This window comes from Leptosomus discolor, chromosome 2 (genome assembly GCF_034619465.1).
Source record: "Leptosomus discolor isolate bLepDis1 chromosome 2, bLepDis1.hap2, whole genome shotgun sequence".
In the NCBI taxonomy this organism is placed as follows: Eukaryota; Metazoa; Chordata; class Aves; order Leptosomiformes; family Leptosomidae; genus Leptosomus; species Leptosomus discolor.
Window position 1 is genome coordinate 25778937 of NC_141392.1, and position 23695 is coordinate 25802631.

The 23695-nt window shown below is 41.6% G+C and overlaps 1 protein-coding gene across 2 annotated transcripts in view; it reads left to right on the forward strand.

Moving 5' to 3' along the window:
• Positions 1-23454, forward strand: part of CCDC85A (coiled-coil domain containing 85A) — a 78527-nt gene extending 55073 nt beyond the window's left edge. Inside the window, exons 3-5 of one of the 2 annotated variants that reach the window (XM_009948794.2) lie at positions 6847-6923; positions 16293-16412; positions 23365-23454. In XM_009948794.2, coding sequence (XP_009947096.2) covers positions 6847-6923; positions 16293-16412; positions 23365-23454 — 287 coding nt within the window. The remainder of the gene's footprint in view (positions 1-6846; positions 6924-16292; positions 16413-23364) is intronic. The other variant, XM_086460796.1, reaches the window with a different exon arrangement.
• Positions 23455-23695: the final 241 nt, after the last annotated feature.

The window sequence follows — 23695 nt, forward strand, 5'->3', positions numbered from 1 at the left end:
CCAGAACAAGCTAACAGCCAGTGGGAAAGGTTTTAGGAATAACATAATGGGTTTGATTTTCTCAGTTTTCATCAATAACGTGACAAATGCATTTAGCACAGGCTGAAGTGGAGCTAACAGGATATCAAGCAGGCCAGCAAGAAAAGCTTTGCCATTGTCACCTCTAGTGCCAAAACACCCCAAACAAACCAAAGTTAGTGTCACAGCAGACCATTAGCGTGACAGTGTTATCCAGCTGTTAGCAAGAGTGTTATGGATAGCTTCAGAGAAGTGGGACACAAAAGCTTACCTCAGCTGACATCTGATACCATTTTTAGGTGCTCCTGTAGCTGAATCCTTTTTCTCTGTGAGAGTTTTTTAAAGTTTTTCTTAAGCTTCTTTTTTTTTTTTTCAGCTGGAAATTTTGTTCCGCCCTAAAGCTAAACATGCAACAAAACCTCCAACAAATGCCAGCCTAAATCTTAAGTGGAAGCCAACCGTATATTTTTAGTAGGTTGTGTCACAGGCAGCATTTGGGTGACCTCGGGCATTCCTTGAGTGACCTCAGCAAGAGTGAACCCCCCGGGGTGCTGCTGCAGCAGAGCGATGCCCGTGCCTCGCCACGGGGAAGCATGTGCTCGGCAGCCTGGTCAGCCCAGACCGGTTCTCTACAACTGCATCATCCACAGTGTCAGAGGGGCACATAAGTCCAGACAAATGCAAACGCATTGGCAATCTGAGTCAGTCAGCATCGATGAATTGTTAAAGGCATGGCTAGGGCTGTCTCAAGACAATGAGAAGTATTTTTTCTTGTAATAAATAGATAATTTGTGATTAAAAGCTGCTGCAACTGAGAAAACACTATTTTTATATGAAATTTGTGTTAAAATGTCTGATTACAGCAATAACGTATTAGCACATGTCTCTGTGTAATGTGTGCTGAAAAGGGGAAACATGATATATGTTGCCTGAGAAATAAAACTGAGTGGCAGGGATAACGTTACATTCTGGATGTTTGAATTAGCATATGTAAGCTTTTCCCTTTGCTAGCATTCAGGTTTGAAATACTCAGTGAACTAGCTAAGCTTAGTTAATTATATTTTTAATTACAGGGAGAAGTGAAGAAGTGCTGGATTCGTAATCACAAGAAATCTCAGCTTGGGGTGGGAGAATTTCAAACAACAGCAGTACTGAGAAATGCAAGCCCTATCTTAGTTCTAATGCTACGGTGTTCGCCGTCCCAAAACTCCCTGGGAATATGTGCCTTAGTGGTAAATAGCTCCTAAACATTCTGGTGAGCTTAATAAAGTTTTGCCTTAGGCAAATGTCCTTCTGTCTACATGATAGCACTAATCCTAATGTCGCTGCGTTACAGGGGAATTCAGCTGCACTTTAATGAGAAGTTCTCGAGCACTTACTCAATAGGAGTGTTATGTAAGATGTGCAACCATAATAGAAAATCATAGAAGACAGGGCTAAAAATGACCTTCAGAGGTTGTCTGATCCTGCTGCTGGGAGGCTGGACACTGCCAGTGTAAACACTGAGCAGCTTCACCAGTTCAGTGATGCAGGCGGTGTAAATTTGCGTTAATGTAAATCCAGCATTGTGCTTTCTTTTTTGTTGTTCTTATATTCAAACAAGGTAGCTTAAAGGGAATGGATTATGGTAATAACGTGGTTTAGTTATGAATATTAATATTGAAGTAATTAAATCAGATTACTAGGAATTATAGGACAGGGAGATACTTTGCGTGTCATTGAATCTGCTCCCCAGTTAGCATAAACTCTTCCATAAACGTATGGAGCTGTCAGTTAATTACAGGAGGGTTTAAAGTAGCCCTTGCGCAGCCTTGTTTTTCATCTTCCATTTATTGAAAGATTATTTAGTTTTCATTGCAGGATGCTAGTTGTGGATTTGAATGACCGAAATCCGATTTGATATGGAATTATTATATTCCTGCCAACACAGTGCAGGAAGAGCAGCATAACAAATGATTTTCCTAGTTGAAGTTGAATATACCTTAACTGAACCTTCATTGCCATACATCAAAGCATCACTACACATAACATGCTAAATTCTTTGGTGAGGTAAATTGTTGGCAGTTTCCCTCATTTATACTGTTAAGTGTTTAAAATACCTGTATTGGGCTGTGACAGCTCTCCAGGTTCTGCTGACCTCTTTTAGGAACATGAATACCAATAGAGCTGAGCCAGTGGAAGCAGAAAATGTTGATGTTAACAGAACAAAGGTAATGTTTGCATTATCATGAAATCGTGTTTTCCATTTTCCAGCCATGAGAATATAGGGACCGGCTGCTGCTACTTCAGAGCAGGCTTCTGTCCAGTGTGGCATCTTCTCTTCATGCTGGCCATAAGTTAATGGCTAGGGATCAAGGCAAACTGTATTACTCTTTTCTCCTAATGCCCCCAGCCCTGAAGTATTTTTATCTTGGAGGATTTTGCTCTGCTTCCTCTGGGATGTCTGGTTTGCTTATCCACTATACTACCGGTTTTCTCCAAAATTGAAAGATTCTGTACATTTTTTTTTTAACTTCCATGAAGCAAGTAGCATCTTTTTCATTGATGGATTTGTCCTTTAAATTTAGTCAAAAGGAGGTCTGTGGACTCCACATGCTCAGTTTTTGAAGAAAACTTACAATTTGGAATCAGTGTTTTTTGAAAATGCATAGAAATGGAATTTTAGCCATTGAGTTAAAGCACTTCTTGTGTGTTACTTTCTGAGTTTATATTAGTACTAGAGGTGTTGCATCTCCTGTTCATTCTTTACCTCAAATACTCCTCTGGTCATTATATAAAATCCCTTCCACCTGCCATATTGCGCTTGTTACTCAAGCTCCTTTGAAGAAGTGTAGGTTGAACCCTTGAGTTTTTGCTTTCTGTGGAGTTCTGATCTATTTGCTTTGGAGGGAGCTAATAGGCAGGTAGAGGACCTCAGTCTTTAAGAAGCTCTCCAGTGCAATCCCACAGCTGCCTGTAAGTTGTAAACCTCCAGTCTGCAAAAAAATAAACCCAGGAAAAAAAAAAGGAAAGTATCAGGATTTAACATGACATCCTCAACCATTCTAAAATAGCAGAGGATAATCTAGCTTAAAGGACATAGTAAATTACTTGATAGACTGAGATCAGGCACAATCACACAAAAATGGATAAAGCCAAGGCACAAATACACCTTTGGCAGCAATGTAAGCATCTCATAAAGTTTGACATAACCCCAAAGTACCTACTAGCTTCAAGAGTGTGGATGTCAAAATGGATCAGCTACGTAAATACTGATGTTCTCTAATAACATGTTAGTGATGGATGTGGATAAAGGGTGGATTGTCACTGAATTTCCCTAAAAGGAAGATATTACTGCCTTTCTAGTAATTTCCGAAAGAATTTTTAGCTTCAGCTCTGGAATGAAGCACCGGATAGTGATCCCATTTTCAATTATGCTAAGAGCATGGGAAGCTCATTTGGTAGGGATCCATTCCTGAGAATAGGAATTGTTCAAAATTGTTGCTCCTGTAGAAGTGTGTAATGAAGATGGGAAGGAGTGGAAATAATGTGACCCAGAAGCCTACAGGTGTTGAAACTTGTAGTTTGGCTACCGCAGTGTCATGTCTCTGTGGTCAGATCTTGCTTAAATGTGGGCCCAAATGAATTGTTTTCATTTGAGTATGTGTTTGAGCTCAACATAGTTAACAGTTTCTGAGCTATTACCTAGAGCATAGTAGTTGAGCTTTTATGCTGTTAATATAGATGTATTATTTCCCTGGTTGTGTTCTTGGGGAGAGGAAGCTCAATGGATTTTTGTTTGGGTGTTTATCTATAAGCAGTCCACAACTCAAGTTTAAGATTCTGCAAATAAGGGAGGGCTTTTCTGTGTATTTGCAGCTCTGTGAAAATGAGCAATGTGAGATAGATCTGTTTGGGGAAGGATAAAACACAAAAAAGGTTTTATGACTAATGACATCAGGATTGTCTTGTTTGCACAGGTTATGTTTCAGAGCAGTGGTTGCCTGATGCATTGTAGCATCTTATTAAATGCTTTGTTATAAGACAACGGTAATGTTGTCGAAATGATGCCCGGTTTCTGTACTGCTTTCCCTTTGGGAGACATTTGTTTTCAGCTCAGACACTGATGCTGAAGCATTGCTATTGTCAGTTCATTCTGCTTCCGTTTTCGTTTGCTTAATTGTCTTGTGACAATTTGCCTGGAATGACAATGGGAGTGGTATCAGGTAACTATTTTCTGGATGCATTTTAAGATTTGCTCTCTATTTAGAGCTCCTTATTGGTCTTCAGGCTGATTAAGAATAGGTGGATCATATAGGCCTTCTCATAAATATTTTTAAGATGAAACTTTTTCTTTTTTTTTCTTTTTAAGTTTGATGTCAGTGTTTCACTGTGTATTTTCCTCCATCTCTCATGTCCTTGACTGGCTTTTCTGCTCATTTTTTCCTCTAAGCTCGTAGCATCACAGCATAAATATATTAACAGATACTGAAATATATATGCATCTAGTCTGTGTGTCAAGAAGACTCACATAAGTAAGGATTTGCTAGATCAAGCCTTTGGTTGATGACCTAATTTTCCATTTTAATCAGATTACAAAAGGAGATTTAAATAACTATTTCACACTTTGGAAGGGTTAACAGGTGCAGAAATTTCAGACCAAATCCTCAGCTGGTGTGAACTGGTGTTGGGAAGCTGTGAACTGATAGCAGGGTTGTGTGATTTGAAGCAGCAGAGATCTCAGCTCTGGACTCCCAACATATAAGTGAAGAAAAAAGACTGAGAGGCAAACTTTGCCAAGAGGTATACATCATATGAGGAGCTAATAAATGGTAAACCAGAAAATTACAAAAGAACCAGAGCTGAATTGACAGAAGGAAGCTTGCATGAAGTGGGCTGGTGGGCACAGGTGGGAAGTTGGACTGAAGCAGAAGTCCGAGCCCAAGCCAACATAGCAGTGGCCTTGTAACCAATGAATTTAGAGATGGCTCGTGCTAAAGAAAGCACCTACCTCAGTCCCTCTGAAAAGGTGGCTCCACAGAAACCATCTTATGTAGAAAACAACAGAGAGAAGAGATGAGTAGTGCTGGGAACTGTTGCCTATGCTAATGGACATAATGGGAGAGAGCTTCTGGGACTCCTCCCAAAAGTGCTGCTGCTGGGAAGAAAGCTGATTTGATGGGAGGGACCCTGTCGTATATAGTTAATTGAATAAGCTGTTCATCTTCTAAGTGCTCATCTGAGCTAGGCTTAGCAGCTCTCCAGAGATGCACCCATCACTAGATATGAAAATCCTTACGCAGCAGAGCACACAGAACCTCAGATTACCTCTTTCCCTTTTATTGTACAATGCTATTTTTAATCCAGTGCCTTGCTGTGTATTAATCATTTTTGACAAATTACTGTGTGTTGTCTTCATTCATTACAGGTAGTGTAAATTCCCCTGCACTATCTGTGCATGTTTTAGCCTATTGCAGTCTCAGACACCTCATTTCCCATCACCTTTATTTTATGGGCAGGCTGGCATGGTGATTAGGTATCAGAGGAAACTGGTGCACAAATTAATCTGTCAATTTAAACCAGTTAACAGCTCTGTTGTCAATTCAGCTTTGCAGCGTTCTATCAACTGACAGTACTGCCCTGATACCCATGGATTCTGTACCATTAATCATCAGAGAGATAATTTTACTAATTATGTGGTAGCATGAGTAGAAATACGTTACTGGAATTGACATCTTGGAGAAAGTCAAGTGGATCATTGAGTTGGGAGCAAGTACATGCTGGACTTCCATTTACATATAAGGAGGCACAAGTCACAGCATTGTTTCTGCCCTGGGAAGATATTTTTTCTCTTTACTTTCTCAGGCATGAGATACAGGACTTTAATAGCACAAATTCTGTGTGACCCAAGACGTGCATGGTGATAAAGCTCTCAGATGCTTTCAGAGATGGGTCATGGATCTACTCTTCTTACATAAAGTTCTTGGGAACAGAGCAGACTAGGTGTGACTCATATTCTCCATAATCAACCAAATTATTTTATGAAGGTCAGTGAGGTTACTTGTGAATAGAGTGGGCTGGATTTTGCTCTCCAACCAAGCCCGTGTAGCAGAGTGGTGCTGTGAGACCATGTCCTGGTACGGTACTGCCGTGGCATGCGGGCATGCGTGGGGTGAGGTATGTGCGCTGTGAGCAGTGCCCTGCCCTGGGCTGTCATGCTGTCAGCCAGGCTCCAAACCCTTTCAGGGCCCTGGGGACACACATCTGGTTTGTACAGGCTCGAGCCGTGACAACATGTCCCTAGCAGAAACTGAGGCTTGAGCCTCAGTGCCGGCAAGCTGCTCTGTTCCTCGCAGGTGAGATGATGGCCTGTGGGGGGAGGCTACGTGTGTGCCACCAGAACTCCACAGGCCTCTGTGGAGGAGCTTCTTTGACTGCATCTTCCTACAGAAGATCATCTTCTCTTTCTGGGCTTTTCAGTGGTGACTTGGTGGGATAATGCATTACTCTTGTGGAGTATTTACAAAATACAGTACAAGATCACAGAGCTCAGGGGCTGGGTTGGAAGAACTCAAGTCTGTGTTGCCTTTCTGTAAGATACTTTATGTTTGAGAAGGGACCACCTTAAAGCATGGCAGTTTAGAATCACAAGCAACAAGGAATTGGATTAATTCTAGTATCAGCATTATTTGCACTGCCCTTGAGATGGGCAGAACTGAATGTTTAATGGACATTTGAGAGAAGCAATCTGCTGTGAGTACAAGTCAGAATGTGGCACAGGCTCTGACACTAGTAAACACGAGCGGATCTTTGTGGATAATGTGAGTTTTTTTTCTTTTTGATTTTTAGAATCAACCTTGTCCTATGTTAGGCAGCTGGAGGCAAGAGTAAGACAGCTGGAGGAGGAAAATCGCATGCTGCCCCAGGTGGGTGACTTCTGTTGGTGGGAACAGTAGCCAGCAGGTAGACAGCAACGCTCGAGTCTTTGTGCTTGAGATAAAACCAGTATTACTTGTCATTTGACGTTACTGCATTGGAACTCTCAGGCTGATCATTTGGATAATCAAAGGCACTCACATCTGTTTGTTCATCATGCTCGTGATTGAGTGGGGTATTTATTTAAGACTATGACAACGCTTTCATTAATTTCTCTCCTTTGCAGGTGTTGATACTTTGCTAAGAAAAATTCACTGGAAGCTGCTACTTATGATTAATTAATTGAAAATCATGGTGAACTGACCCATTACATTCCAAGAGCTTCTTGTTATTGAAATATCAAGTACTTCTTATAGTTAACCAAAATATTTTGCTTTAAAAATGCAGATGTTTTAAGTAATAATAATTGGGTTACATTATTTTTAATATTTTGAGGAATATATTAGGTATGTAACAGCAAGACTGAAATTAAATTGAATAAATAAGAAAATATGAGGTTGAACGTTTTCCAAATACGTTTTTAAGAATGAAAAATTTTGAGGTTCATTAAGAATGAAACAAAGACACTTGTATTTTTTTTACATATACACATACAAATGAGTGCATATTTCTATTGTATTTCGTTAAGTAGTCCTTAGGAAAATCCATAAAGTTGCCAAATGAAGTTGCCCACTGGAAGAAAAAAGAACTTGCATTTTGTTTAAATCAAACACTAGTTTAAATGAAGATGTTGGTTTGAAGAAGAAAAGTGCTTTTTATTGAACACAGTACTGTTTGAATGTAAAATCCAAGATAGCAGTGAAATGTAGTAAGAAGTAAAAATCATTGGCTCCAGTTTATTCATTTGTTTAAGCCAAGATTAGCTAGAAGATCTCAGTCCCAGGTTAACAATTTCTTTTCTTAAGGCAGATTTTAAATAAAGTGTGGTGGGGTTTTTTTTCACCTATGATATGACAGTTGGAAGGGCCTCCATAGCTCTTGTTTAGCTTCAGACTTGCTAGTTGACCTTGAGCAATTTCTGTAACTTCTCTGTACCCTATTTTTTTGATCTGGAAAAGGACAGCAAGAATGGTTAAATGTCTGTCCATTACCACGTATACAGTCTTCAACAGGAAAGGCAAAGGTTGATCTTCAGTGTTAAAGAATATTATTTTCTTGTCAAGAACAGCGTTCAGGGCAAATGTTAACAAACCTGCCTTAAAAATACCATTGTGGTTTGTCTTGGGTCTGGAACAACACTGGAGGATAAATCGTGCAGAACGTTCTTTGTGGGCAAAATCTTTAGAAGTGGCCATACGTTTTATTTGTCTAGGGTTTGAAATGCCCAGGTGGAGACTCATGAAATGCATTACCAGATCTTGCCAAAGACTGGAACACCCACATTGTGGATGTTGAGTTCATTGAAAATATCTTAGATGAGGTGCCAAAACCACAGAATAGTGCTTGTGAAAGTAGCACCTACGCCTATAGCTGTTCCAAAAGTGATTGTAACAAAATATGCTGATTGTGGGGTTTTGAAGGGTAAGAACTAGGTGAGCAAGCCTGCAAATTGCTTTTTGTTTCTAAATACACAGGTCAGAGTTTGTCTTATGTTTGGTTTTGTTGGCACAAGGATCTGTAGTAGAGTTCTGAAAAACCTCCTGCTATCTCTGGATACTTTATTATAAGAAATAGTGAGAAACAAGGGTTCATGTTTCCTGGCATATTTTACTCATCTTTCCTCCTGAAGAAAGTTTTGGCTTTGGGGAGAGGAAGGAAATGTAGACACCAAGCTTATTCCGACCTTGCATTTGATTACCTCAGCATTCCATTTGCGTGAGTTTGTTTTGGGGGTTTGTTGTTCTTGCAAGTAACGCCCTGAACGTGCTATCAGTGGTGATCGGGGCCCCTTCACAAACACAAGGATGCAGGATGGAAATGCATAAGCTCCTGGCACCAGTTTGATTCCATTTAATGGGAAGAATCGGAGTTTGGGCGTTAAGCCAAACCAAGTGCTTTTGACAAATCAGCTGAAAATACACGACGAGCTCCACAACTGATGAAGGGTTTTGGCACAGCTTTTGCTCAGTTACAGTGTTGTGCCTTGAAATTTCACCAGTGCTTCAGTAAGAGAGCACCTTTTGGTTTTTGCATAGACCTCTTTGGTGGGGTACTAGAGCACTGGAGGGTTTGGGAGCTGCAGGGCTGCACTTAATGTGAGAGAGGTGGTGACTTGCACTCCTGAGTGTGACGCCTCTGCTAGGTCTTTACTGAGGAGTCCTTGCCTTGCTTTCTGAGGCTTTTTTCTCTCCTCTGCCACGCTTTTCTTCTTTTTTCCTCTCTGCTTTAAATATCCTTTATTTTCCCCCTTTTCTTCATATGTGTCACTCATGAAAATGCACTGGCACATTTGTTGACACCCTCTTCAGATAAATCACTCCTTTCATCTATCATTTAGGTGTGGTTCTTTTCCAATTTCTTTTGCTTTGCTTGTCTCCCACCATACATATTAATTTGCTTTTCAAAAACCCCACAGACCTCTGCTGTAAAGGTTTTATTAATATTTGGTGGCAAGAACATTTCCATCTGCCATCGCTGTTCAAATGGAATCTGAATTTTAGTTCACTCTGCTGTACTTAAGCGCTTCTTTATCAGGGGAAATGCTGTACCACCACTGAGTCAATATTTTAGTTTGATCAGGTAATAGAAAAGGTATAAAAACGCGCATTTTCACTTAAACCTGTTAATGACTCTTCCTGTGCTGCACAGTTGTTTTGGTCACAGTTTATAGGATTGTAGTGGGATTAAGAGTTATGAGAAGCCATAGATGGGTTGTGGGTTGGCTGTGTTGGCTGTTTGGGAGGGGGTTTTCTTGGGGTTTTTTCCTTCTTTCAAATAGCACATAACAAGATATGACCCAGACCCTTTCAGTTTCTGGCCACAAATAGGATTTTTGTGCAAGAAGGCAGATACCTTCCAAGATTTATCATATGCAGCTGGGTCTTCTGGTGAGAATGCCAAAGTGTGCCAGCTGCGCCTGGGACAAGGAATGTGCAGCTTGCGCTGCTGCTTCTCAAACGCTCATGTAGGTAAGAGTGTGTGACAGCAGTGTGTAGAGGCAAAAGGATTTGAGTGAGAACATTTCTGTTTTGCTGGATGGATGTCAGGCCACAGTAGTTCCCTTGTGGGGCTGGGGCAGGAAAGCCTTTGCAGCACATGGGCTCTGACAGTGCCACTGCCTTCTGCTTCCTCAAAGTGTACCTGAAACTACAGCATCACTGTGGATTGAGTTTTGCTGCTAACATGATAGTATGGCCAGTGCTCTAGCCAGAACATAGTGTCTGTGCATATTGTAATGGAGATACTCAGCAATAATTAGGAAAATATGTAGGGACCAAACAATGGATTTAGATCCCAGTTACAGTTTCCTGGACTGTGACAGATCTGTTATGTCAGTGAGTAACTTCAGCTAACTGAAAACAGGAGTGTCCTCCCAGACTTGATGTGGTATGTAACTTGTCTCTGTGCCTTATGCTGGGGGAAGCAAGATCAGGATCTGGTATCCACATGTCAACTAACTGAAGTTATCCCTGAATTTTTGTAGGGGTAATATTTCAGGGCTGATAAGCTCAGCTGCAATGTTATGGAAATGTGGACATCTGTCATATAATGACAGTGAATGCATTTTCAAAAGATATACTTGGCAAGCCACCCAATTTAAATTGCTTCAGTTTTTATTTGTTTCCTGGGAGGAGGGAGCAAGAGGCAGAGATGGAGAATCGTCAGACATTTCCCCTTCTAACTCTTTGTCCTTGTAATTTAGCTTTACCTTTTAATGAAGGGGAAAGGAAGTATTGCCAGGATGCTGCTTGGAGAACGAACAAACTGCATGGATCAGTGGGGCCAGAGGCTGGATGCGGGGAGCTGAGCTCCTGCCTTCCACAGTGTGCAGCACCAAAGCCATGAGGCAGGCGTGGTGCAGGGCTGAGCCGGAGCCCTTCTGCTCCCTCTCACGTGGGCTTTTCTGCCTCCGTTTCCTCATTCTTTCATTTACAAGTCTTCTGGTCCTTTTCCATCTCTTCTTCTTGTATCTCTTTCATTTCCACTGTTGCTTCAGGCACGTTTTTTTTTGGTTTCTGCATCCTTGCTAGCCTTTTCCAGTCCTGTACATTTAAGTGTGAAATGGTAGACATGACCCTTAGGCGCACACACCAGTTTATTTTTAAGCTCTTCCAACACTTTCCATTTCTCTGTCTTCCCTTTTCTGTTAGTTTTTCACGTTTTATTTCAACCCATTTCCAAATCATTCCAAAACCTTTTTGCTAAGATCTGTGTTTTTTATTTTCCCTCTGCATGGCATGGTTTTAGTTATAAATCTAATTAGAAGATTTGGAACTGTTTGTTTAGGGTTTGGGTTTTTTTTTGTAAAATCTGTGTCATTCACAGTCCGATACTTTTTATCTCCTTGCTTCCATAGCATGTAGAATAGAGAATCCTTCAACCAAAATCTAATTAAAACCCATTGAACAAACCCATGTTACCTAATCATGTCATCAAATATTTGCTGAAAGTAAATCAGCAGCATCCACCCACCCAATTCTTTCATGTGCTCTCATTCGCAGTTTAAATGAATAGGTCATTAATGGAGTGACTTCAGTTTACAACAGCTGAGGTTCTGACCGGGGTCTTTTGTCTCAGGATGTCCAAAGCATAGTGCTTCCATCTTGGTGGGCATGGGCAGACGGTATCGCAAGAGCTTACAAGCTTGATGTTACCAAGAAAGAAATTCAGGAAAAGCCTGGTGTACAAAAAGAGTTGCAGTTCAGAGAGAAGGACAGATATTTTATTTTTCCAGGGTAATTTCCAAAAGTCTGGAGTTACTTTGTACTCGTGATTTTTCTAGTAGAGTTTGAGTCCACTCAATCTTCCAGATTTTAAATAGTGTTGGTCTTTATATGTGTGGCCTCCAAGATTTGGAGGTACTACAGTCCAGGGCCTTTTTCTTACAAGTTCGTTAGCAGAAGAGGTTTATGAAGGGCCTGCTGAAAATGGTTGTTTCTGAAAGTGTGTAGCGAGCAATGGTTTTGGCCACTCAGAAATTTGAATGTGCTTCAAGTATTATGTATGGATATGTGGATTTCAGCAGCAATATGGAGAAGTAGAGGTTTTCGCTGAGGTCTTTGAGAACAGGAATTATGGTGAATAACTTCAGCATTTAAAAATTGTCTATTTTAATTGACAGGAATGTTCCCTAAAAGAATTGTTGCATTTTGTTTAGTGTGCTATTAATCCAGCAGAACAACATACTGCAGTTTATTGCTTTCTGGTTTTCCTTTCTGCCCGTTTGAAACAAGCTGACAAACACAGCCTGTGTTTTCTTTGAGCTAACGGGGAAATTGAGGGCTGGGGAAATCAGAAAAAAGCTTTGAAAAACAGGTAGTGATTGAACTGCTGTGGCAGTTACCCAGCAGGAAGGATATATACTTCCCAGTAAACCACTTGCCTCTGGGATAAAAGGCTACTGGAGAATGAGGTCTTGTGTGCTTGCTGAGGTTGGTCTCCAATGGTAAGTGAACAGAGCAGTGCTCACTGGACAGGAAAATCGTGTTCTCTCAGAAGCTTTGGTGAGGTGACTGCAAGTGTCCTTGGGGCAGAGATGGACTGTGTTTTTTCCTCCTCAGCTATCGCTGCGTGCCGTGGGGAGGTTGCGAGTCAGGCAGCAAGTGGCATGCTTCCTCCGGAGGGGCTGGCAGATAAACTGCCTCTGACTTGAGCTATACAGTGTGCTTTGCACAACAGTGGCTTTCATTCATGACTGTCCTTATCAACAGTACGGATTGAAAAAATGGTGTTTTCTACTGGCTCAAGTAGAAAGGCTCATGATGAGTTCTGTCCCTCAAAGAATACCCTGTTCTACACAGGGGTCTTTATTCTGACCACGACCAGGGTACAGTACAGGGTTTGCTTCTGGCACTATGGGAGACTGGCCTGAGTATCCTTAACATTTTGCAGTCAATGTGAGGGAGATGCTAAATTTCCATTCATCTAATTTTTTGTTATGTAATATTATGGGGTTGAGTCAGATTTGCTGTGCTTTCTATTCACTAGAGTCGCATGTTGGCGTTAGCTGTTTTGTAGATTTACTGCCAACAGGAAATGGATCTGCACATTTAGTGATTGCACTCTCTTATCTTTGTGGCAAAATGTACATGGGATATTATGTGGGTTTTACCTGCTCCAGACAGTGTGCTTTCTGCAGCAGTGTGATCTGCATAGAGTGCACATTAGACTCAAAGGAGGCAACATGCAAACTGTGCTGTAGCTTGGGCACAAGGGCTGGGCAGAGGCAGTAGGGAAGGTTGGCAGTGTAGGATGAGCAAAAAAGTAAGTTGTTTCTCAGACGTTGATGTTGTGCAGCACTGTTTATTCAAAATTACTCAAGATATTTAAAGTTAATACAGATTTCAGCACTATGGAGCCATGACTTCATCCCTTCTGTCTCATTTGGTTCCACTTCCACAGCTTTGTTACTGGATAATAAGTGAAAAGGTCTGTCCCAAACATGTGGACATATGGGATGCTTACTTTGAGTGGCTGAATGCAAGTGCTGTGTGTGGAGCTAGAGAAGAGGAGGAAGGGAACAGGATGTCTCCTCCCATTCTCAAGATACTACTCAGGATCTGGTTGTAATCTGGGTTGGGCAGTGGCAGAGAAAGGACTCGGTGCAAGGAAACTCAGGTCAGGTTTTGGTGGAAGGTTAAACATTGCCATGTTCCCCACTGGCAAGCAGCAGCTGTGATGACAGGTCTGGAAAGCACACTTTTCTGGTCTCCTAAGGCACCTTGTTTTCACACTGCCACTTTGGCAAAATGCCTTTTCCTCTTGTTTTGCTTTGCTGCCTCAGAAACTTGTAATGCAGTCAGTAGTGCTGAAGTGTCTTCAGGCTCACAGGACTTGCCGAGGAACAGGAGACTCATGTTCAGGCTGGTCCTATCCCTGTCAACTGCTGGAATAAGCTTCCTCCAAAGAAGGGGGGAGCTGTACTGCCTCTGTGGAGTGGCCTCATGTGAGATGAGACATCCCTGAGCTGGAGGATGTGGCTTCAGGGCTGCAAAACCTGCCTTATTTTTTAAGAAAAGGTTATGTCTCTTATCAAGTACAGAGGGAGGAGGGAGAAGGATGTCCACAAAGGAAATACTAATTTTCCATCTCCTACCAATGTGTGTTGAGAATGCTGTCTGCTTAAAGGAGTGCGTTCACAAGTTTCTCATTCTCATGAAGTGAGACAAAAATGTGCTGCGTATGGCACAAAGAGGCTGTGGAGGACAGCTGCCTGAAGGAAGGCCTAGACTCTGACAGCAGTGCAATTCACAGGACTTTCTGTTTTTTCTCATGTTCAGGAGGCTTTAGATGTACAATCTGTACTAATTTTCCCAGCCTTTTAATAGCAATATTTATATTTTACCATTCAAAACTGACAAAAACCTTTGCTGGCCCTGGAGTCCATAAAGAAACAGAATATTTTGACTTATAAAAAACACAAAGCTGACTGAGGGAATTTATCCTAAACCACAATTGCTCCAACCCGCTTTATTACTCCTTTTCCTTCCTCTTTCATTTCCTTTCCCAAAGTACAGCATTAAGTCTGCCCAGTCACTAACAGAGCTATCAGTCCTTCCCAAAGAAAAATAAGTCTTAAACCTCCCTCCATACATCACAACAAATTGATAATAGTCATTGCTGTGGAGAATTGTAGGATGATACACTGCGTGCTGCCCTAAGTGTGTGCTGGTATTGCAGCCTAGTTATAAGACCCATTAGTGCCCACTGTTGCGGTTTGCACTGCATCTGTTGCTTGGCAGGAGGGCGGCACTGGAAGACAAGTTTGTGTACCTAATGGGGTTTCATATTCAGACTCAAAGTACCTTTTCCTTGGCTTAGCGTATGCAGCATTCTCTCTCTCTTTCTCTCTCAGTTATTTTTAGGGTTCAGTCCTGCAGATGATTGCTGGGGTCAAGTCTAACATGTTCAGTAGCTGCAAGGGTTCTCTCTGCGATATGCCAGCAGTGTTGGTTACAAAGGCCTGGACATACCCTGATGAAGTCATGCACAGCAGATAAACTTGCTTTGGACTGGGGTGCTTTTCAGTCAAACATTTTCAGGCAGACTGGATCTGTGAAGTAAAGCCTCCTGTCATCTCTCTGTGCCCTTTTTCTCCCACACCCACCTTCATCTTTCCTACTGTTTAGATTGTAGACACTCCCCAAAAGACTGCAGTGTGCTGTGTGCTTGCTCAGCGGGCAGATTAGTGCACATCGGGGCACAGATTCTGATCAGGGGCTCTTTCCACTGTCATTATTTTTCCTTCAGAAATGCATTTCCCACATGTTCTGCCACATTATTTCTTAATGTTTGCAACAGTGTTTTTTACTCTGTAAGAAAGGAACTTTTCATCTCTCAACCTTTGAAACATTTTTCTTCTTTATATTTCTCGTTTGTTTTTTTTTTTTTTAAACAAGATTCTGCATGAAGAATGACAGTGAAGAGCAGGTGAGGTTGAAAGCACCTCGGAAGTGTCTACTCAGGCTCTCTCTGTCGCTGCAGCTATCACATTGCTGTCCATGAATGCAGCAGGGGTATTTTTAGCACTCCTCTGTAGCAGGCTGCTTGCTCAGGTTACCTTGGCACTGCATTTGCTCTGGGAGCTGCTTTACATCCTGCAAAGTCTGAGGTGATAGGGCTGTGAGAGCTTAGGTAGCTTGCATTAGTTTGGCAGTGTCCTGAAGAGCCCTTCCAGGTGTTCACTGGGAGGAAAAAGCCCCTGAGGTTGTCACTTTTGGGTATAAATTGACATCTCACCCGCAAGCAGGGTACATGCCCTTGTACCAGAGCAGCCAGAGGCGGGGAAGGAGTGAGCTGGCAGCCTGGAGCTCCTGGCTCCTTCCCTGGTTGGCTGCAGCTAAGGTTGTGTTGCAAACCTTGCAGGAACGTTTAAAAATGTGACTTTTGTTGAAGGGACAACCTGCAAAATTAGTGCAATAAAATGAGACGTTCTCAAAACCTTCCTCTGGAGTTGAAATCCTCTCTCTGAACATCACAGCACTTTTGTGAGGCAACATACATAAGAAATTTTATTACTATGTCCTGATTTTCCAGATAGACACTCTTGAGGACCAAAATGTTGCGTGATGCTCAACAGTAGCATGTGAGCTGCCTCATGTGGATCTTGGTTACTGTGGCACAGAAAGAGGGGGACTTTGGAGTAAAACATGCCTTCAGTGCTTCTCGGCCTTTTTAAAAAGAACAATAAATAATTTAAATCTGTTTTAATTAGTTACAAACCCTTGTCTTTATTAAATAGTTTTTAATTTTTTGCGAAGGATCCCATTAGGATGCCAGGAGGGGCGGAGGGGAATTACTGCTCTGCAAACGAGCCAGCTAGCGTCAGTGGACATGGCTCAGCCTCTCAGCAGTCTGACTCAGTGGTAAATGCTCTGAAGGTAATGCTCTCCGGTACAGTCCATGCAGAACATCGTGTCTGTTACTCAACACGTGTTGTATTGTCCTGGCAACATTCCTGTGGACACCACTGGGATGTTGCTGTCATGAGCGGGATTGTTTTTCTGTTTGTCACTCATTGTATCTGTGTTTCTCAGGGCAGGGATTTGGCCCTTACAATGGTGGTGATGCCAGCTGTAGCTGCTCTCCAAATGACTTGTACAGTTTTTCTTCTAAGCTGAAAGTGTGTTTTTCTGAATAAGGAAGTCTTTCTACTTCATCCAGGATGCATATTTGTTCTCCAGTGGAATATAACGGATTCCTGTAACCCATGCAGAGAGAAATACTTTAATGCAAAGATAAAGTCAATGCGCATGGTGTATTCATAATAAAAATAGCAGAACTTTGGGCTGAAGACCATGCATCATGATCCCAAGGTCAGTGTTGAAACTTCTTTGAGAGCAGGTGTGATTTACTCTGGAGTCAGGGTTGGATTACAAAGACCTGTGTTGCATTGATTAACAGTGATCGACAAAAGCAATCAGAGGGGCAAATTTGTAAGTTCTTACCTATATCAACAGGGAAACTCTTGCAATTAATGAGAAAGCTGTTACAAGATGCAGCGGTTTATCAGATGATCTGAATCACTAAGTGGCTGAGTTTGCTGCAGTACGGGGGTCAGCTGTGTCCATGCTCCTCTGGAGAGGATTAAAAACTGATGGTGAGCTGAGCAGGGAGCAGGTACTCCATATTCATGTCTCCTAATGCTGGCTTTGACGTGATTGTTTTGTGGTGCTTTGTGCACCTCTTCTCTCCTGTATTTCACTCATCAGCTAAACTGCTTTAATACTCATTGGGTTAACTGGGTGTCATTCCCCACCTATACAGATGTTGCAGGGACGTACTGGTTACTTGGAGGGAGTAGGTTTGCACTCCTTCAGGGAGGAACTGAAAGGGACTTTTGTGGATGTTTGCTCTGTTTTTGAGCTTTGTGGAGATGCACAGTAAGAGCTCAGTAGTGCTGTTGACTTGCCTGGACATCTGAGTTTATGTGCAGGGTGATGATCTTCCACATGGCTGGGTGGCATTGACTTCTCCTCCATGAAGCCTGAGGAAATAGGTTTATGCAAGTGAACTACGCACAAATTACAGCAATTGGATCCCTTCCTGTAACATAAACCCCAGACGCAGCACTTCACCGCAGCCACCTCGCCTGTTTTTCTGGCAAACGAAGTGGGGCGGAAGCAGCGGCAGAGTGCTTGAGTCCCTCTCCACATGCACGCAATTTCGGGTCCCGTCTGTAATGGCCACCCCCAACCACATCCCCAGCAGCAGCAGTCTGCCTGTGAGTGCGCTGGTCTTGCCCTTGTACAGGAGAGGTATGATGAACCACTGTTCCCAGCTGCCAAGAGGTGCCTGGTTCAGCAGTGCTCACGGTCCTGTGTGCATCTTCCATATATTTCACCTGCTGCTGCCTAGAAAATAAAGCTATGCCAAGTAATTTTGTCAAGACATCATGCATAATTATCAAAAAAAGCCTTTTGTAGTTCTCTTAAAATACCCATTGGCAAAGATGCTTCCCTGAATGGAACATTTAACGACATGCTTTTGACAACCTGTAATAGCTGGTTGGTGTAAATGAAATATTTGAACAATGGCTGATACCTTGGTTGCTGAAATGGATTGATAAGAAATACACAGAATTTAGTTGAATATGATGTGAAAGCTCAGCTTTTAGTTTGCTAGGAGGTATCGCAGCAGGCAGAAATAGATATAAATGATACTGTTATATTCGAAATGGAAAGTGAGCTGTCAGCTAAACAGATTGCCCAACCTTACCCATCCCCGGACAGGGAGGAGACCCTGCTGTTTCCCAGAGTGAAACATATGGGTTGGATCCTGCCTTTCTGGGGAATGCAGAGCTCCCACTTGCATCACTTAGCAGAATCAGATGCAGGAGGAAGAACAAGCCAAGGGAAGGGGGCTGCTGTTCTTTACAGATTTGGCAATTAGGAATTCCTGCAAAAAAGAAATAGTCTCTGTTACAAAACCTTATTGTTGGCACAATCCCCTTCTGCACAGCAAGAAATCTGAAGAGCTGGAATGTATTTTAAAGGGGCAGATCCATAAGAAAACAGAGGGAGGTCATTGCTAAAAATAGCACTGTTTTTTTCCTGAGTAATGAGGAGACTTTAAAAAAGAAAAAAAAATTGCCTGTGAATCTCCCACTGGTGGAGACAGCGGTGAGAGAGAAAGAGAGAAAAACTTTGCCATGCAGCTGGTCTGATAAAGGCTCTGCCATGACCAGACCCATCATGCAGAGTGGTTGAAAGAAGAAATTGCCATATGTGTGTCCCCATACCTGGGCCTTGGTGATCTTCCCCACCCTGCCAGAGCTTATGGGTTTATTCCCGATGTGCAGGTGGTATCACTAGGGATATACAAGTTGTTATTTCATATGGCAGGATGTGTTTGTTTCTTTTTGCAAGTTGTATATGACCGAGCTGCATGCTTGGGCATGGAGGGGTGCATATTCCACATAGGTTTGCTTTGCAGACCAGGGTTATGTTTATGGAATGATGATCGTTATCTAGTCCAACTGCCTCAATAACCAAGGGCACAGGCTTACCTGCGAAACTTGCATTGGATTGTCCTATCCTGAGTCCAGTGTCACCTACTGGAAACTCCACTGCACTATCTACAAATTAAATTGAAGTATGCTTTAACTGAAAACAAGGTCTGGGGATAAGTTTAGAAGTTGGTGCAGAAATGTAAGTGTTCTGTGGTGCACAGGAGGTCAGGCAAGAAGATTTAATGATCCCTCCTGCCCTGCAATTGAGAGTACTGTAATCAGTTTAATTATATTTAAATGCAATTGCTCTGTTATATATGTATGCTTATACTCAGGAAGGACCCCTGAAAGCTTAAATATACTACTGCTCTTATTTGTGCAAAACTAATTTGTAAAATAAAATTTCCTTTTTTTTTTTTTTTTTCCCCCTTTTTTAAACATACCCTTGTCTTGGAAGCTCAGGAACATAAAAATCAGCAGGCTGTTAAAGACTGTTAAGACTCTCACCATTACCTTAGTGAGACAGAAAAAGCTGTGGCTGGAGAAATGTGCAGTGTAAGTGTTTAAGGTGTTTAATTTTATATTCCATATTGAACCTGGAAACACCTGAAGATGCAAGGTATTTTTTGTTTAAATGCTGACAATATGTCTGTGAAGATTATATATAGAAATTAAGTCAATTACTGTTTCTGTAACACAATTACTGTTTTATCAGGAACACTAATTTTGACGTTAGTTAAAATTGGTTAGCATTGATCAGAAAAATCCATGTGTGATAATATATCTGGGATAAAGTACTGTGTGACTCAGCTGACCTGAATTTATCCATCATAAGAATAAAATTTGACAGGTATGATGAAGTCTGGCAGCCTCAGTTTCCCCATCTGTACAATGGCACCTGTGTATTTTCCTGCTTACAGTTTTCCTTTGCAATTTATGGATAAAAAAGCAGTTTCTAACTAATACATATTTAATAGTAATCCATAAAAGTTCTTGTGATGTAAGTAATGCCACTTCTAGAATGCTAATATAGTAAATTTGACATTATCAATTCATTTTTGTAAATCCTAAATATGTACTTGTATTCTGCCTTGTCTCTTTGTTCCCCAGCCATTCAAGCTCTGCTGCTGGCATTGAAATGCTACCTTTTAAAATCTTTGTCGGATTTGACTATTGATATATTATTATATTTCTGAAATAGTTGATTGTTTCCTTTCTGGTTTTACTTTTTCTTATATTCATCTAGTCCATGATAAAATACAGTGGATTTGTGATAAACTAATTATAATGTTTCTTTTCTTTTGCATTCCCATTGCAGTTGCTTCCAGTTTTTAGCTCACTGTTTTACTGCACCTTTATGCACTGTGGGTGTTTTACATGAAATGTTTACCCTGGCATCGTTTTGCCTGTGAAAACAGTGGAATTATGACAAATTTCACTTTGGGCTCTGTAATTTTGGTGCATAGTCTCGATTGCTACCAAAATGCAATTCGGATGTATAATTTGTGTTGTAGGAACTTTATGGTGTTACATGATCATGTTGGCATTTTATTAAGATGATGGGTGCGGGAATTCTCTCCTCAAGGTGTGCATATGGTATTGGTACCACCTCATCAACAACGTATTTGGGAATGTTTTTGCTTTGTATTTATATACTTGCATTGTCTTAGGAGAACACAGCAATACGTAGCAGCAGGATTAGAGGTAGTTTATCATGTATTAGTGAGCACAGAGGTATTTTCAAAGCATGGGAATGTTTGGATTAAGTCTGGAGACATGTTCTTCATGATCTTCCTCCAGCTACCGCTAAGTTTTGTTCACAGGGCTGCAGCACTTGGGCTGGGAGCCAAAGGGAAGATGGGATACACCATATGGTGGTGGATCAGTAGCTGGGCGAGAAGGGTCAGGGAACCTAGAGATCTCCACGAGTATTTCATGCTGCACATGAAGTACCATGGGCCTCGAATGCTATCACAGCTGGCCGGTGACGTAGCTGCATTAGGGTGCAGGTTTCTGCCTGACTTCCAGGGAGAAGAGTTCTCTGTTCTTTCACTCCAGTGTGTTGGAAGTAAGGTAGAAATGAATCGCCATGACTGTATCGTCAGCCACATAGCTGTCCTCTATTTGGTCAAGGTTTCTGCTGAAATTTTGAGTGAAGTTTTTGATACTGGGCTTTTTATTCTGTCATAACTATTTAAAACACATTCAGGAATGCTTAAGTATTCCATTTTCTTTTGAGTGCTTGTAAACGCAAAGTAATTCCATTAGTGCTGTCTGTGACAAGTCAGTGTTGAACTAGTGAACTGAGAAGAAACCCCTATATGCAAATCCAAAATGCATATACAATGCAGAGGGCCAAATAAATATGTGCGCAGACGGCAGCAGTACGTACAGCTCTCATGATTGTGCAAAGAACTGTACATATGCCAGCACAAAAGGAGAGTTTGGTGATGTCTGTAGAAATTTAGCCTATATCATCTTGTTTTCCTGAAAGGGTGGCAAATAACATTACTGTGGTGCCTTTGAGACCCAGGTATCTGTTGCATTGTATGCACAAGTAAAAGTGGTTGCTGGTAAAGATTTCTCCATTTCCCATGTGTAAAAATGGCAGGAGACTATTCCTTTTGACCCCACCTTGTCAATTCTGCTTAGGATGTCTGTCTTAGCTGTCTTGCGTGCGTTTGTGCCTTCCTAGCAATCAGGGGTCATTTATTCAGCTGGAAAGGACAGACTTTGGAAGTGTCACCTTTTAGTTTATTATTATGTTAACATTAGCTACTTGGTAAATATTGTCTAATGTTTATTGACCAGAAAAATTGTTGAAAGGCATGGGTAGGTACAATGTGCCTTCTCACAAAAGCCATCCAAGAGGCCTTTCTTTTTGATAATATTAAGTTAGGAAAATCAGCAACCAAACATTGGAAAGAAACACCTGTCTCGTCATATCAAGCCCTCCACCATTTCTGATGGCTCTGCCATAGACAGCTGATTTGGGAGGTTTCACTGAAACCCCATTTTAATGCTTTCACCATGGCACAGTGTTTCACAATACAGCAAACATACTAAAACATGTGCATATTTTTATGATGGTAACTTCTGGTTTCAGGCTGCAAAATTCTGGTCACATGGAAAGTTTTCAAGGTTTGAGTTGTGCCCACCCATTAGTATTAAAGACAGTTCCCTTTAAAGGACTTCAATTTGTTCGGCCCTATGTAGTGAGACTGGAGTGTTACTGCTTCCAGTTTTGGAGTACTTCTGGTTTTCATGCTTATACTCAGATTTTCTTCAGCAAAGGCTCAGAAGAACTGGTTTATTTTCCCATCTCTTGCACAGAACAACAGTAGGACCTTGGGGTCCTTCTGCCTTTACTCATCAGCTGTAGGAACTGTCTTTTCAGGCCGTTGACTTCCCAGAATCCAGCTGCTTTGTGTTTATTCAGTTCCAGCTAATGCAATCTCTGTTCACTCCTGGGCTTTAGGAACTGTTAAAATACAAATAATAAATACTGACAATGGAAAACAGTTTTTGCCTTTCTTGACAGTCACATGGTCCAGAGATTAATGAGTGGTTTAGTAGCAGTTATACTTCCGCTGGTGGCTAGTTGATTATTATTAAAGAGAAATAATCTTAAATTGCAATACATGGTATGGTTGTAATCACCACTCTTGCTTCTGGTGGCCCCTGGAAGAGGTGCCTGGTGATATAACACAAGCTGCTGATCCTTCTGCTTATAATCAGTCAATCTTTTTATAAATTATTATAAAATACTTTCCTAATTTTGGGGGGGTATGACTTCTGTGCATTTTTAATTCCATAATTGTAACATGGATGTTATGCAGTCATACATGTGTAGAATAGTGACTACATGCACAATTTCTCTGATCTCAGGGAAGAACAAATGCAATAAACACTTTTAATGTCTTGCTTGATTTTAAGGTAACAAGTAAACTCTTTGAAAAAGAGAACTGCACTGTGCTTTTTAAACTGGAAATGTTTAGACTCCTCTGATCTGAGCTTCGTGCTTCTGAATTCTGTTCTGCAAGAGATGTGGTTTGGGAAGTAGTTGAACAGTTTCAGTTGAGGCCTGTAAATGCCCTCAGTCTTGTATCTGAAACATAAAATACCCTGGTGATGCACGTGCTAGTTCATTTGTCTGTGGTTTTAATCATTTTTAGCTAGAAGCATGTGCTTTCTATGTTCAAAAGGAATGTTGTATCCCTTGAGAAATATTCTCCTCTCCTGTTGTGTGTCCCTCCCCTCTGTCCTTATCTGTGCTGCATGGTCTGCGTAATGAATGTGTGGCATTTCCAGATGCATGTCTATATGAATGCCAGCACATCTTAACTGGTGATAATGAGATCTCTTTCCATCCCTCCCTTTAGGTTGTGTGGAGGAAACTTGGAGATGCTGCAGGGTCGTGCCCTGGAATTAGACAACATTTGTCAGGAAATCAGTATAAAGGACCTATGTAAAAGGCCCTGATAGCAAGTCCTCTCTCTGAAGGGGAAGGGTTTGAACTGCCGATGAGAGAGAAAGAATTGACTGTGTCCACAGCGGCTTCCCAGCTGACGACAGGGTGTCTGTATGCACTACAAGAGACTTTGCTGGAAACTAGCAGAGGTTCTGCACAGAGGTCTGTCAGAGGAGCCGTGTTGGCAGTGTTCCCCAAATACTGCTGTTTCGTATCCTGGCTAGTGAAACACCGCCGCCGCA